Here is a 15,180-nt window from a genome sequence, read left to right as displayed (position 1 = left end):
TCTAGAATTAGTAAGGCAAAAGTTTGTGTACGTGATTTAATTTGTACATGATGTAGACAACTGAACTCTCCTGTGGGGTGTGACATCGTCTGTAACGATATTTAGATTTTGTTTAAAACTAAGTAAAATTCAAAGTAGCCATTACAGAGATTATCGATAGATCCCCTGAGAACTGTTCGCGCATCCTTTGGAAATCGCTGAGCACAGTTCGGGAACCACTGGTCTAGTGAAAATTTGTTGATACGCCTTTTTTGGAAATTATGACCATTTTATTCCGGTGGCGCTGCTATGTTCAGCTTCGATGGAAACACCTGATTGTTATTTGTGTGTTGATTTGATAACTTTTTCTGAGAAATATAAGTAACAATGATGATAATAACAGTAACGGTGTGTTAAAAGTTACTCGTATCTGTTAATTTATTTAATCGTGTATTTTCAATGCTTCTAATATCAGCGCCCAGATCATTGGTTAAGTCACTTTTGAAGCAAAAACAATTAAACCCAGGGATTTTGTGTTTACTTGTTTCAGGGTGAGTAATTATTCCGTAGTTCCTTTGGAAAAAGAATTTATTTTGTTTCGGATATGTACAGATTGTATAGAAATTTTTTTTTTTGAATGAAGACTGAGGATATTTGAGAAAATAACACCTACAACAATTTTATCTATAAAGAAAGAAGGTTTTTTTAATGAGAGGAAGTAAATTACCGTATACAGTTGAACATGTCACATGTAGCTGTTATAAAGACACTTCTAAATCAATCCTCTTAATTCTGAATCGGGAGTTTGTAACATAGAAATTTTGCAGAATATCATATCTTTGATTAAAAAAAAAAAATTAACGATTTTCATCACAACGGTCTGTCTTTCCTCAATAAGTTTCTCTGAACGTAGCTGACATAGAAGAATAGAAGGGACGACTAATTTATATTATGGGTACCAGTTACCAACTGCTATTACAAGCGCTAATAAAGATTCATTCGTAATTAACTTTGCCTGTTAGTGCATGGTTAATTATAAATCGACTTCTGTAAGATATATATTGTTGATATTCCCAAGCCAAAGCGATACCAGGCTATTTGTTTTGGACTTCAGTTGTCCCGGTAATTAGCGCATTGTTGCAGAAAACGTCCAGTTCTTTCTTACATTTATGTGCCTTGTTTTCTTTTTGTGTCTAAATTTTTTTTTTTTTTTTCCCTTATACATAGAGCTCAAAAGGTGGAAGTAGCCTCGCCTCGCTAGATCTTTGAGGGCTCTTTCCATATTTGGAACCAGTTTTTTTTTTTTTTTTTTTTTTGTTTTCTCTTTGGTTTTCTTTGGTTAAAGTGATTTTCTGGCACCTGGTGTAACCCTTCCATAGTTTGGCTAGCTCTCGCTTAAATTCATTCAAAGTACACACTTCCAGAACAACAAATAGAAATTTGTCTCAACAATAATTACCTGCTGGCTGAGGGAAAACATCTGCACATCTGTACTGCAACCATATTTCCTCACTTTGATTTGTGCCCTCATGTGTAGTCTCAGCAAGAGGGAAGAATGTCTTCAGCATTGAGCTTATGCAATCCATTCAAATACTTAAACATCTCAATCACATCACCTCACAGGAGCCTAGTCCATAGACACTGCGATTTGCAGAACTGATACCTCACTTCGTAAGACCACCCTTTTGAGTGGTCTTACTAAGTGATACCCTCACCAATCTTGTTTCTGTTCCCTGCACCCATTTCAGAAGGTCTATTTCCTTAGAAATTATGCCTCCCAACCTGTATGCAGTACCCAAGATGCAGCCTAACTATTGCTTTGATGATGGAATAATCAACTCCTTATTCCTGCTACCAGAATTCCTATACATCATTGACAAAACCACATGAGTTATTCCGGTAGCCTGTATGCTATACTCAGTGAACTTCATATCTGCCTGCACAATTACCCCCCACATCTTTTTCATTTTCCAAATTTACTTAGTGTAGTACCATACAGTTGGCATGTTAGTCTAATCCATATACAGTACCATGCATTTATCAATGCTAAACTTCAACTGCCATTTCTCAACCCATCTGCTTAATTTTTCTAAATCTTGTTGTAGTGGCTTACCTTGATTACTGCCATTAACTATCCTACCAGTCTTTCGCTCATCAGCGAACTTAGACATTAAACCTGATAATACCTTCATCAATATCATTAATAAATACAGAAAACAACAATGGTCCCTGGGGAACTCCACTGATAACATTAGTCCACGATGAGCAGTATCCATTAATAACAACTCTGTCTTCTTCCACTCAACCAAAGCAGCAACTGGCCCTTAATCAAAAAGATATATGATATCAAAATTATTTTTTGCATTCAGTTCCTTTATTATGGCATCATAGTATCCAATCAGATTGGTCAGACAAGATCACTCCTTGACAGACATATGCTGTGACTGAAGTATAACTGCATTACTTCATTAACCAGTGACTCCATTAGTTTCCTGGGGACAGAAGTTAAACTAACAGGTCTTTAATTATGTTTGTCACCCTTTGATCCCCCTTTGTGAATTGGGGATACAGTTGAACATTCCCATCCATGGATATTTCCCCTGAATCTAAGGATTCTATCATAATTATTATTAGCCATATGGTGCAAGGAAGCCTGAGGCTTATGCTGCACCAGTACATTTAATGCAAATCTTGGCACAGCTGTCTGATTACTGCCCCTATTTTGCCTCTGGCCATTCGGTTCCCTGCTTCCCAAATGATGGCACTGACTTGTTAGAAATTATTTTTGTGTACATAAAAAAAAAAAAAAAAAAGTTTATGGTAGCTACAACATAAGTCCACTCTGAAAAACATCATTTTTAAAGATGAGATGTTAAATTAACAAATGAATAAAAACAGTTTTTCTAAGTTGTTTACATACGCTCGGCTCGCTCTCTGCAGGATTAAGGTCAGTTGCAATTGTTACGCCAGTTCAAAGAGTGTTTTGCTATAGCATACCGTAATATATTTTTTGTGCCATTTTATGAGCTGATGTCTTTTTCAGAACTTGTCTTTAAATTAGTTTAAAGTTTGTACATATTAAATCTCATCTAGTAGTGTTATGGTTACAAAATGTAAACTGACAGAATTAAGCCGGGAAATTAAACTGAAAATTATAAAAGAGACTGATAGGATTAAACTTAGCAAAATGGCCATTGCAAAAGAATCCAACATCCTTTTACCTACTTTATCAACAATACTGAAAAACTGAAAAAACTTGGTGTGTGACACTGGAGCAGGGATAAAAAACAGGAAATGAATTCCTGGTTCAAAACACAAGGAGCTTGAAACAAATTGTTTCGAGTGGTACCAACAAATGCATGCATCTAATTTGCCAATATCACATCTGATTTTGCAAGAAAAGTGACTCCAAATGCAGCAGTGACTGGCTCCAAAGATATAAAGACAGATATAACTTGGTTTTGCGAAATATTTGCGCCGAGTCTGGATTAGTCAACAAAAAAAAAATGGCTACAGACTGGTTGTGTTATGTACGGTCCATTCTTTAAAAATATGAGGCAAAGGATATTTTTAATCTTGACGAGACAGATTTATTTTATAATTTGCTGCCAAACAAAACATTTGATGTTTGAGAAGTCTTGTCATGGTGGAAGATTAAGTAAACAAAGACTCACTGTTCTGTTATGCTGCAATTCAAATGGCAATACAAAACTATGCTTACTTGTTATTGGTAAGTTTTCCAAGCCAAAGATGATTTTAAAATGTTAACCAACTTCCCTGTGATTATGAGTGTAGTAGAAGCGCTTGGCTTACGGTCAAAATTTTTCAGTCTTGGTTATCAAAAGATCTTTTAACTTAAGTGCCGAGACACAGTTAACAAATATACAGCTGTTGTTTTTAACCTCCCATTACCACCAGTTTTATGCAGCCACTGGATCAAGGCATTATTTATAACTGCAAGACAGCATATAGAGCACACCCGATAAGGTACTTGATTTGCAACATAGAAGGAGGGAACAATTTGCAGCCAAATTAAAATGTCTTGGATGCTGTTTCATAATCTTATTATTGCTTGGGAAAGTATTACATCAAGTGTAATAATCAACTTGATGTAAGAAAGAGTGGCTTTGGAGAGAACATTATCGAAAAACATGGTCCAGCAGACAAATTAGCATTAGTAGAGGCATATGATGCAAGAATGCAAGCTTATGCAGCATCAGCCAAAAAAGAAAAAAAAAAAATCACTCCCATTTCACCCATCCTTTTGTTCCAGATACCTGTCCAGCTCAGCCTTAATTTTTTTTAGGCTATCAACTTCCACAACAAAGGATGGAAGTCTGTTCCACCAACTAACTACCCGCTGGCTAAAGGAAAACTTCCGCACATCTATCCTACATCTGTCTTTCCTCAATTCGAATTTATGCCCTCTCAGGTGATTATTCTGAGCAAGAAGAAGAATCCCATCATCATTGAGCATGCTCAAACCATTCAAGGCTTTATACACCTCAATCAAATCACCTCACAGGTGCCTAGTCTCCAGACACTGTTAATTTGCAAAAATTAAGCCTTTCTTCATAAGAGCAAACCTTTGTTCCATTTACTAACTTTGATACCCTTCTCTGTACTCGTTCCAACGGCTTTACATCCTTCTTAAAATGAGGCTTCCGTACCTGTAAACAGTACTCAAGGTGTGGCCTGACCATTGCCTTATACAAGGGGATAAACACCTCCTTATCCCTGCTAGAAAAATTCCTGTATATCATTGACAAGACACTATGAGCTACTCTTGCAGACCATATGCACTGCTCAGACAACTTCATATCTGCCTGCACAATTACCCCCTGGTCCTTTTCGTGCTCTAACACTGTCAGTGTAGTACCACAGAGTTGATACGTTGTTCTGGGGTTACTGTTTCCCATTTATCAACGTTAAACTTCATATGTCATCTCTCAGCCCATCTGCTCAACTTTTCTAGATCCTGTTGCAGCAGCGTACTGTCATTAGTGTCCTTAACCCTACCAACCTTCATATCGTCTGCAAACTCGGACATTAAGCTTGATGTACCATCATCAATATCATTTATAAATACAGAAAACAATGACCCAACACTGAATCCTGAGGGACTCCACTAATAACATTAGTCCACGATGAGCAGTGTCCATTAATTACCACTCTCTGTCTTCTCCCACTCAACCATCCCTTTATCCATAGAAGCAGTTTGCCTCCAATGCCACACTGCTCCAATTTCTTCAGCAATCTTCCATGTGCAACAGTATCAAAAGCATTTCTAAGATCCAAATATAGGATATCAAAGTTATTCCATGCATCCAGTTCTTTTGTGACCACATCATAGTATCCAATCAAATTGGTCAGGCAAGACTTTCCTTTAACAAAGCCATGCTGTGTCTGAGCTATAACTGAAGTGTTGTCTAGATGATCCTCCAGTGCTTCTTTAACCAGTGCCTCCATTAATTTTCCTGGAAAAGAAGTTAAACTAACAGGTCTATAATTACTTGTGTCACCCTGTGATCCTCCTTTGTGAATTGGGATCACATTTGCACATCTCCAGTCAATGGGTATCTGCCCTGAGTCCAAAGAAGCTCTCATAATTATGGTTAAGGGTTTGCTTACTTCCTTTGCTGCCTCCTTTAATATAACTGGATAGATCCCATCCACCTCAGGTGCCTTTTTTATGCTTATCTTCAACAATTTCTCCTCCACTTTCCTCTCAGTTATTACAAGATTATCTAGCTTACTGCCAGAGTTCAACTCACCTCTGTAATTGCCCTCCCTGAATAACTTCTCATGGGTGAATGTAGATGCAAAATACTCATTTAGTTTGTTAGCCACCTGAGCAGGATCATCAACAGTTGAACCATCAATATCCAGAGGACTAATCCGATTCCTCCCTTTCCTTCTGAGTTTACATAAGTAAAGAACTCTTTGTTGTTTTTCTTTGCATCCTTTGTCAAGGATTTCTCATAATCTGCCTTTGCCTAGGATGTCTCATAATCTGCCTTTGCCTGCGTAATCTCCTTTGTGACTTGTTACAGACCAGCTTATATCTGTCAGAGGCTTCCATGTCACCCATTAATTTATATGTATCCCATGCATTTTTCATTTCTGCCGTATGTCTCATTAGTTCATCTGACATCCATTTAGGCCTAAACCTTGAACAATATTTCTTAGTTGGTATGTAAAGCCTAGTAGCTTCCGAGATAAATTCTTTGAATGCTTCCCATTTCGAATTTGCTGTTGGTAACATCATCAGTTGGTCCCACCGCATAGAATTTAAATACTGTCTCAGACCATCGTAGTTGTCTTTACGACAGCAAAAACCCTTCCCTTTACCCCAATGGTAGTTACCTCTTTGAGTATATTCCACTTCTGCACACTGTGATCACTGCCACCTAGTGGTTCCTTTATCTGCAGATTCTTAATGCATGAAGAATCACTACTGATAATCAAATCAAGAGTATTACTCCCTCTAGTTGCCTCCTGCACATGCTGACGTAGAAAACAATCATCCAATAAATCCACAAAAGCCTTGCTAGTGTGTAAGTGACCAACCCACAAATTCCAGTCAGTATCTGGGAAATTAAAATACCCCATCATAAGACTCTGATTACTGGCCCACTCTATTTCCCTGTACAGTTTCTTATTATACTCATCAGAGTCATTAGGCCTATAGCACACTCCTCCTCTCAATTTTGACTCTCAATCCTGCTCTCCCAATGCTTATGTCACAGCAAACTGACTCGACACTGCACTGTCCAGCGATATCGACTGGCTTTACTTCCTTGGATTTTGTGTTTCTTAACTAATAACATAATCCCTCCTCCCTTCCTATCCTGTCTATCCTTCCTGTGCACATTGTACTCCCTAATTCCAGTTCTGCATTCCTTATATCTGTGTCACACCACGTCTCTGATATCCCAACAATATCTGCCTTTGATGTTTTGAGCAATATCTCAAATTCATCAAATTTATTTACCAAACTCCTAGCATTGGTGTACATGCAAGTAGTATACATGCACCTGTTCCTATTCTTAGCTACTCTAACTCAACCCATGTGTTTACTTGTACTGCAATGACTCCCAACAGCCTCTGAAATATTCTGCATCTTGTTTTCCAGGCTGCTGCTCATTCCAATAGAAGCAGTGCAAGAATCACTTTCACCTCTGCCAGTGGCTACTGTTAATCTATTAGATCTTGTATCCCCCCCCAAGCTGGCAGTTTTCCGACCCACCTAACACTGCCTCGATAGTATCAGCAAATATTCTTGCGTCCTTTCTATTTAACTGTATCCCATCCCTGTAGAAGCAGTTTCACTTGTTAACAAGTACAGACACCATAGGAGGGAGTATATGATGACAGCCCTGTCGATCAATTCGGCCCTGGAAAGATTGTGCAAGGCTCAAGGGTTAGAATTTTTTTCAGCCTAGTCTGTACTTGTGAACAGGAGAGACTGCTTCTACAGGGATGGGATACACTTAAATAGAAAGGGTGCAAGAATGTTTGCTGATGCTATCAAGGCAGTGTTAGGTGGGTCGGAAAACTGCTAGATTGGGGGGATACAAGGACTAATAGATTAACAGTAGCCACTGGCAGAGGTGAAAGTGATTCTTGCACTTCTTCTGGAATGAGCAGCAGCCTGGAAAACAAGATGCAGGATATTTCATAGACTGCTTGGAGACATTGCGGTACAAGTAAACACATGGGTTGTGTTAGGGTAGCTAAGAATAGGAACAGGTGCATGTATACTTGCATGTACACCAATGCTAGGAGTTTGTTAAATAAATTTGATGAATTTGCGGTATTGCTCAAAGCATCAAAGGTGGATATTGTTGGGATATCAGAGACGTGGTGTCACACAGATATTAGGAATGCAGAACTGGAATTTGGGCAGTACAACGTCTACAGAAAGGATAGACAAGATAGGAAGGGAGGAGGGGTTATGCTATTAGTTAAGAAACACATAAAATCCAAGGAAGTGAAGCCAGTCGACAGTGTCGAGTCAGTTTGGTGTGACATAAGCATTGGGAGATCAAAATTGAGAGTAGGAGTGTGCTATAGGCCTAATGACTCTGATGAGTATAATAAGGAACTGTACAGGAAAATCGAGTGGGCCAGTAAATCAGAGAGTCTTATTATGGGGCATTTTAATTTCCCAGATATTGACTGGAATTTGGGGGCTGGTCACTCACACACTAGCAAGGCTTTTGTGGATTTATTGGATGATTGTTTTCTACATCAGCATGTTCGAGAGGCAACTAGAGGGAGTAATACTCTTGATTTGATTATCAGTAGTGATTCTTCATGCATTAAGAATCTGCAGATAAATGAACCACTAGGTGGCAGTGATCACAGTGTTCTGAAGTGGGATTTACTCAAAGAGGTAACTACTATCAGGGGTAAAGGGAAGGGTTATTGCTTTTGTAAAGGTGTCTACGATGGTCTGAGACAGTATTTAAATTCTATACAGTGGGACCAACTGATGATGTTAACACAGCAAATTCAAAATGGGAAGCGTTCAAAGAACTTATCTTGGAAGCTACTAGGCTTTACATACCAACTAAGAAATATTGTTCAAGGTTTAGACCTAAATGGATGTCAGATGAACTAATGAGACATATGGCAGAGAAGAAAAATGCATGGGATACAAATAAATTAACACATGACACAGAAGCCTATGATAGATATAAGTTGATCTATAACGAAGTTACAAAGGAGGTTAGGCAGGCGAAGGCAGATTATGAGAAATCTTTGGCAAGGGATGCAAAGAAAAACAGCAAGGAGTTCTTTACTTATGTAAACTCTAGAAGGAAGGGGATGAATCAGATTGGTCCACTTGATATCAATGGTACGACTGTTGATGATCCTGTTTGGGTAGCTAACAAACTAAATGAGTATTTTGCATCTACATTCACACATGAGGAGTTATTCAGCGAGGGGAATGCCGGAGGTGTATTCAACTCTGTAAGCTAGATAATGTTGTAATAATTGAGAGTAAAGTGGAGGAGAAATTGTTGAAGATAAACACAAGAAAAGCACCTGGGGTGGATGGGATCTATCCAGTTATATTAAAGGAGGCAGCAAAGGAAGTAAACAAACCCTTAGCCATAATTATGAGAGCTTCCTTGGACTCAGGGGAAGGTACCCATGGACTGGAGATGTGCAAATGTGACCCCAATTCACAAACAATGGAGGATCAAAGGCTGACACAAGTAATTATAGACCTGTGAGTTTAACTTATGTTCCCGGAAAATTAATGAAGGCACTGGTTAAAGAAGCACTGCAGGATCATTTAGAAAAGACTTCAGTTATAGCTTAGACACAGCATGGTTTTGTTAAGGGGAAGTCTTGCCTGTCCAATTTGATTCGATACTATGATGCAGTCACAAAAGAACTGGATGCAGGGAATAACTTTGATATTATATACTTGGATCTTAGAAAGGCTTTTGATACTGTTGCACGTGGAAGACTGCTGCACAAATTGGAGCAATGTGGCATTGGAGGCAAATTGCTGCTAATGGATAAAGGGGTGGTTAAGGGGAGAAGACAGAGAGTGGTAATCAATGGACACTGCTCATCGTGGACTAATGTTATTAGTGGAGTCCCTCAGGGTTCAGTACTGGGTCCATTATTGTTTTCTGTATTTATAAATGATATTGATGATGGTATATCAAGCTTAATGTCCAAGTTTGCAGATGATACGAAGGTTGTCAGGGTTGTCAAGGACACTACTGACACTATGCTGCTGCAACAGGATCTGGAAAGGTTGAGCAGATGGGCTGAGAGGTGCCAAATGAAGTTTAACATTGACAAATATAAAGTACTACATATGGGAAACAGCAACCCCAGAGCAACGTAACAACCCTGTGGTACTACACTGACAGTGGTAGAGAATGAAAGGGACCTGGGACTGGTTGTGCAGGCAGATATGAAGTTCTCTGAGCAGTGCAGATGGGCTGCAAGAGTAGCTCATGGTGTATTGTCAATGATATATAGGAATTTTTCTTGTAGGCATAATTGGGTGATTATTCCCTTGTATAAGGCAATGGTCAGGCCACACCTAGAGTGCTGCATACAGGTCTGGAGGCCTCATTTCAAGAAGGATGTAGAGCTGCTAGAATGAGTACAGAGAAGGGCAACAAGATTAGTGAATGGAACAAAGGGGTGCTCTTACGAAGAAAGGCTTAAGTTTTGCAAATTACAGTGTCTGGAGACTAGGCACCAGCGAGGTGATATGATAGAGGTGTATAAAGCCTTGAATGGTTTGAGCATGCTCAATGCTGATGGGATTCCTCCTCTTGCTCAGAATAATCACCTGAGAGGGCATAAATTCAAATTGAGGAAAGACAGATGTAGGATAGACGTGCAGAAATTTGCCTTTATTGAGCAGGTGGTTGGTTGGTGGAACAGACTTCCATCCCTTGTCGTGGAAGTTGATAGCCTAAATAAGTTTAAGGCCCAGCTGGACAAGTATTTCGAACGAACATAGGGTTGAAGTGGAAGTGGTTATTTTTTATTTATTTATTTATTATTTATTTTTTTTGGCTGATGCTGCATAAGCTTGCTTTCTTACATCAAATGCCTCTACTAATGCTGATTGCTCAGAATAATCATTTGAGAGGGCATCAATTCAAATTGAGGAAAGACAGATGTGGGATAGATGTGTGGAAGTTTGCCCTTAGCTATTGGGTAGTTGGTTGGTGGAACAGACTTCTATCCCTTGTTGTTGGAAGTTGATAGCGTAAATAAATTTAAGGCTCAGCTAGACAGGTATTTCGAACGAACGGAGTAATGAAGTGGAATTTTTTTTTTTTTTTTTTGGCTGATGCTGCATAAGCTTGCTTTCTTGCATCATATGCCTCTACTAATGCTAATGCTAAAATTCCAGTCAACATTTGGAAAGTTAAAATCCCCAATTATAAGACATTCTGATTTACTGGCCCACTCTATTTTTTTTTCTCTGTACAGCTGTTAGGTATATTCATCACAGGCATTACATCTATAACACTTCTACTCCCAATTTTGTTTTTCCAGTGCTTATATCACACCAAACTGACTCAGAATGGCAATCATTAACTGGATCGCTGAGATATTTCACATGGAGAAAATATTACTTGAAAATAAAATTATTTCTTTGCAAAACAATATCTTCCTAAAAGCCAGATCATCTGAAAAATACTTATGGAAATGTGTTTGCCTGGAAGAGTACTCAAGTGTAAAAAAAATGTAATGAACTCTTAAATTCCCGTTTTGGTTCCACATATCTACGTGAATTGGCGTTTTCGTATTTGAGAATGCAAAGAATTGTTCTACTCTTACAGACTTGCAAACAGAAGATTCTTTACGGTTGACCTTATCACAGTACATCCCCGGTTTTGAAAGCTTTGCAGAGGACATGAAGACAAAAACTTCACATAAATTAGAATTCTAAATTGTATTGAATTTTAAAATTTATAAACATTTTTCAATGTGTGTTGATTAACTTTTTTAACTTGTGCAATGAAATTTTTGAGATGGTAGATCGCGGCACATTTTGAAGAAAAAAAGTAGATCGCATCACAAATTAAGTTGGCCACCCCTGAACTAGCTGATGAAGTCAGTGCAGTTGTATGGTTTAATAGTCTAAATTAACCAGTTTGTCAGTTGTGACAAGAAATTATAGTGATGTGCAACCCAACACCTCAAGCTCAAAACGTTTTCCAAAAATAAAAAGGAAAATTCTGCATCCCTAATGTGATGCATATGTTTACCTACTGACTAAATTTTTAGTTGGAGTAATTTTTTTAATGGTAATTTGTATTGTTTTTTTTTTTCTCTTTTTTTATGTGCTTTTCATGCATGTTGTTAGTGTGATTAGTATTATACAGAAGTTATTGCAAAATTTGCTTTTCTTGCTTCATTCATAATGATTTATTTAAATGGAATCATGATTTTATTATATTTATGTGTCAGTTTTGTTCCTTTCAGTTATATATTGAATGTATAACCTTTGAAATTAGGGGAAAAATTTAGATAATTAGTATTTTGATAACTGAAATTCTAATATAGTATAAAAAAAGAATGTTGTTTGTGTTGCTTTAAAACCAATCTATTTACTTAGTGGGCATCTCTGGTGGTTAATGCTAGAGTTGGCAACTACCTAATTCTTAAATAGTTGCCAACTTTGCATAATTCTTCAGTCTGCTGTATGTAAAGTGTTTTGTATTTGATTGAATAAGTAGAATTATTTAATGATTTTAATTCTCTTTAATTATTCACATTTTATTTTGCATCCAACAGTGTTTCATTCTGAAACTGTCTGTTGAATGAGAAATATGAATATTTTTGCATAAATTGAAATAAGGCTGTATCCTGTGTTCACCATTTTTGCAGTGGTTTGAACACACATGTATACAGCAGGAAAAAAATCTACTAGATTTGTCATGATTATTATTGAAACATGAAATCAGGTGAATCATTTGGCTGCTTATTTCTGGAAATTAATGTTCTAGATTGTGAGGAAACTGCAGGATTTTTTAATCAAATACATAATTATGATTTGTGTTCATTAGCTTTAAAAAAATCACTTATATGTCTTGATATATTACTGATCACTTAATTCATTGTTTCTACTGTTAGGTACAAAATCTGCTATAAATCTATTAGTTCTTGTTGTCCAACCTAAGTCTGCTTGCAGAGTGTTTCACATTTGGGTAAGTAGAATTATTTCATAATTTTAATTCTTTTTAATTATTTGTGCATTTTATTTCTCATCCAGCAGTTTTCATTCTGATATTATATTGATTTTAATTTCGAATATTTTTGAGTGTATCAAAATTTACCCATCTTTCATTGTGCCAGTGTTTTTCTGCTCCTCGCAACATGCACTGAGTTAATGAGATAAAATGCTACCCCATTTATAACCTTAAAAATAAGCAAGAAATAATTCAAAATTGTTCACTTTTTGATGTCACCTTTATTTTCAATCTGTTGTGAATGCAACTGTGAAAAACCCAATTTTTTATATTAAAAACATTTTTAATTATTTTTCAAAAATAAAAAGTCGTCTGCAGTGCTTCAGATATGCTTTTATCCTCTCTTATTTGAGAGTTTTGAATATTATCTTCCTTATTATCTAAGTCAACAAGTGAAATGTCAATCAAGAAACCTGTCTTCTTCAATGGGGTGCTAGCATGGAAGCATAACAATTGGATACATTGCCATAAAGCATAAAGAGCCTGCACTTCATTCAATAATTGAACGTAAGCGATGCTGCTAATTTAATATGTGTTTCAGCACAATATATATAAATATTGAGAATAGCTTGACTTGGTCTTGCATTTTTAATGTTTGCACGATAACTAACAGAGATTTCAGAAATTTTCAATGGTGAAATCAAAGAAGCATTTTCTTTAAAAGGTATTAAGAGTTTGAATCATGTGGACCAAGGATTTAGTACATGTAGATGAGCATGGCATCGTTGAATTTTGTTTGGGCTCACAACAACCCCATAAGTCCAGATTGTCGTTAAGTAATTTTGATATACCCATTCTTTGGCTTTTATGAAGACATTTAAATTTTTTTTTTTTTAATCTTTTAATTTATAAAATATTTTTTCTTTTTTGTTTTAGCTATGGTATTTCATAATGTCTTTGTCTTTCCGCTTCTTGTGTTCCTGCTCATTCCTCTAACATTTATTGTCACGTAAGTAATCTGTTCCTTTGTTTTGGAAATTTTTTTGTGAATTTAAAAAGTGGCTGTAATGGCTGCTTTATGATTTAATAGAATATAACTATTAAAATGTAATAATTATTTGTGTTAGTTGGTTGACAGTTTAAAAATAAGCTTATTTAAAAATAGGATTATGCAAATTTATTTTCAGGTTAAAGTAATAATTAATTTGAAATGTGTTTTTTATTAGGGTTACAGTGATGGGCTTTGTGAGGCTTCAAGATTCAGTTTGATTTCAAATCAGGATTGACGATTCCATTCAGTGAAGCTTTTATATAGACCAATTTGCATGTTACACTTTGGTTAAACATCCAGAATGAATCAACACTGTTTGGCTTGTCACTAATAATGAATCAGATAGTTCACTTTTTTAGTTAATGATTATGTTGGTGGGTAAAGAAAATTAGGAGTATCAGACTGTTCAAGGGAATCGCTACAGAAGACCAAGACGTTTAAAAGCCACCTTAGAATATCTGAAGAACAACTAGAACTCACTTTTAAAAGTGATGACATTAATTCAAAAATAAGATACTGTAAGGGTAATCCATTTTTCCCTACACTAAAGCTACAAGTTTTCCTGAAATACAGGGAGTCTCTGGTATCAGAGTCCCCATAGTTACAAGGATTAATTTCTGATACAAGCAATGAAAATAACGAGGAGGACTTTTGGAAAAGCTTTACTATTCTGCACAGTATAAAAATGATTGCAGAAGCTTGGAAAGAAATTTTGTGTAGATTAGCATTAGCATTAGTAGAGGCATTTGATGCAAGAAAGCAAGCTTATGCAGCATCAGCCAAAAAAAAAAAAAAAACCACTTCCACTTCACCCCTCTGTTCGTTCAAAATACCTGTCCAGCTGAGCCTTAAACTTATTTAGGCTATCAACCTCCACCACAAGGGATGGCAGTCTGTTCCACCAACCAACCACCCGCTGGCTAAAGGCAAATTTCCGCACGTCTATCCTACATCTGTCTTTCCTCAATTTGAATTTATGCCCTCTCAGGTGATTATTCTGAGCTAGAGGAAGAATCCCATCAGCATTGAGCATGCTTAAACCATTCAAGGCTTTATACACCTCTATCAGATCACCTCGCTGGTGCCTAGTCTCCAGACACTGTAATTTGCAAAACTTAAGCCTTTCTTCGTAAGAGCACCCCTTTGTTCCATTCACTAATCTTGTTTCCCTTCTCTGTACTCGTTCCAGCAGCTCTACATCCTTCTTGAAATGAGGCCTCCAGACCTGTATACAGTACTCTAGGTGTGGCCTGACCATCGCCTTATACAATGGAATAATCACCTCCTTATCCCTGCTGGAAAAATTCCTGTATATCATTGACAATACTCCATGAGCTACTCTTGCAGCCCGTCTGCACTGCTCAGAGAACTTCATATCTGCCTGCACAACCACCCCCAAGTCCCTTTCATTCTCTACCACTGTCAGTGTTGTACCACAGAGTTGATACGTTGCTCTGGGGT

The 15,180-nt window shown here is 37.1% G+C and overlaps 1 protein-coding gene across 1 annotated transcript in view; it reads left to right on the top strand.

Annotated features, from left to right (window-relative positions):
• The first annotated feature begins 325 nt into the window (after positions 1 to 325).
• Positions 326 to 15,180, top strand: part of LOC150077458 (DNA damage-regulated autophagy modulator protein 2-like) — an 85,823-nt gene continuing 70,968 nt past the window's right edge. Inside the window, exons 1-3 of the mRNA XM_090386227.1 lie at positions 326 to 530; positions 12,613 to 12,686; positions 13,605 to 13,677. Coding sequence (XP_090242353.1) covers positions 13,607 to 13,677 — 71 coding nt within the window. The 5' untranslated portion in view covers positions 326 to 530; positions 12,613 to 12,686; positions 13,605 to 13,606. The remainder of the gene's footprint in view (positions 531 to 12,612; positions 12,687 to 13,604; positions 13,678 to 15,180) is intronic.

This window comes from Mastigoproctus giganteus, chromosome 12, assembly GCF_048544385.1.
Source record: "Mastigoproctus giganteus isolate SK-2022 chromosome 12, ASM4854438v1, whole genome shotgun sequence".
NCBI lineage: Eukaryota > Metazoa > Arthropoda > Arachnida > Uropygi > Thelyphonidae > Mastigoproctus > Mastigoproctus giganteus.
Note: the sequence above shows the minus strand (reverse complement) of the source record. Positions and strands in the feature narration are given on the sequence as shown.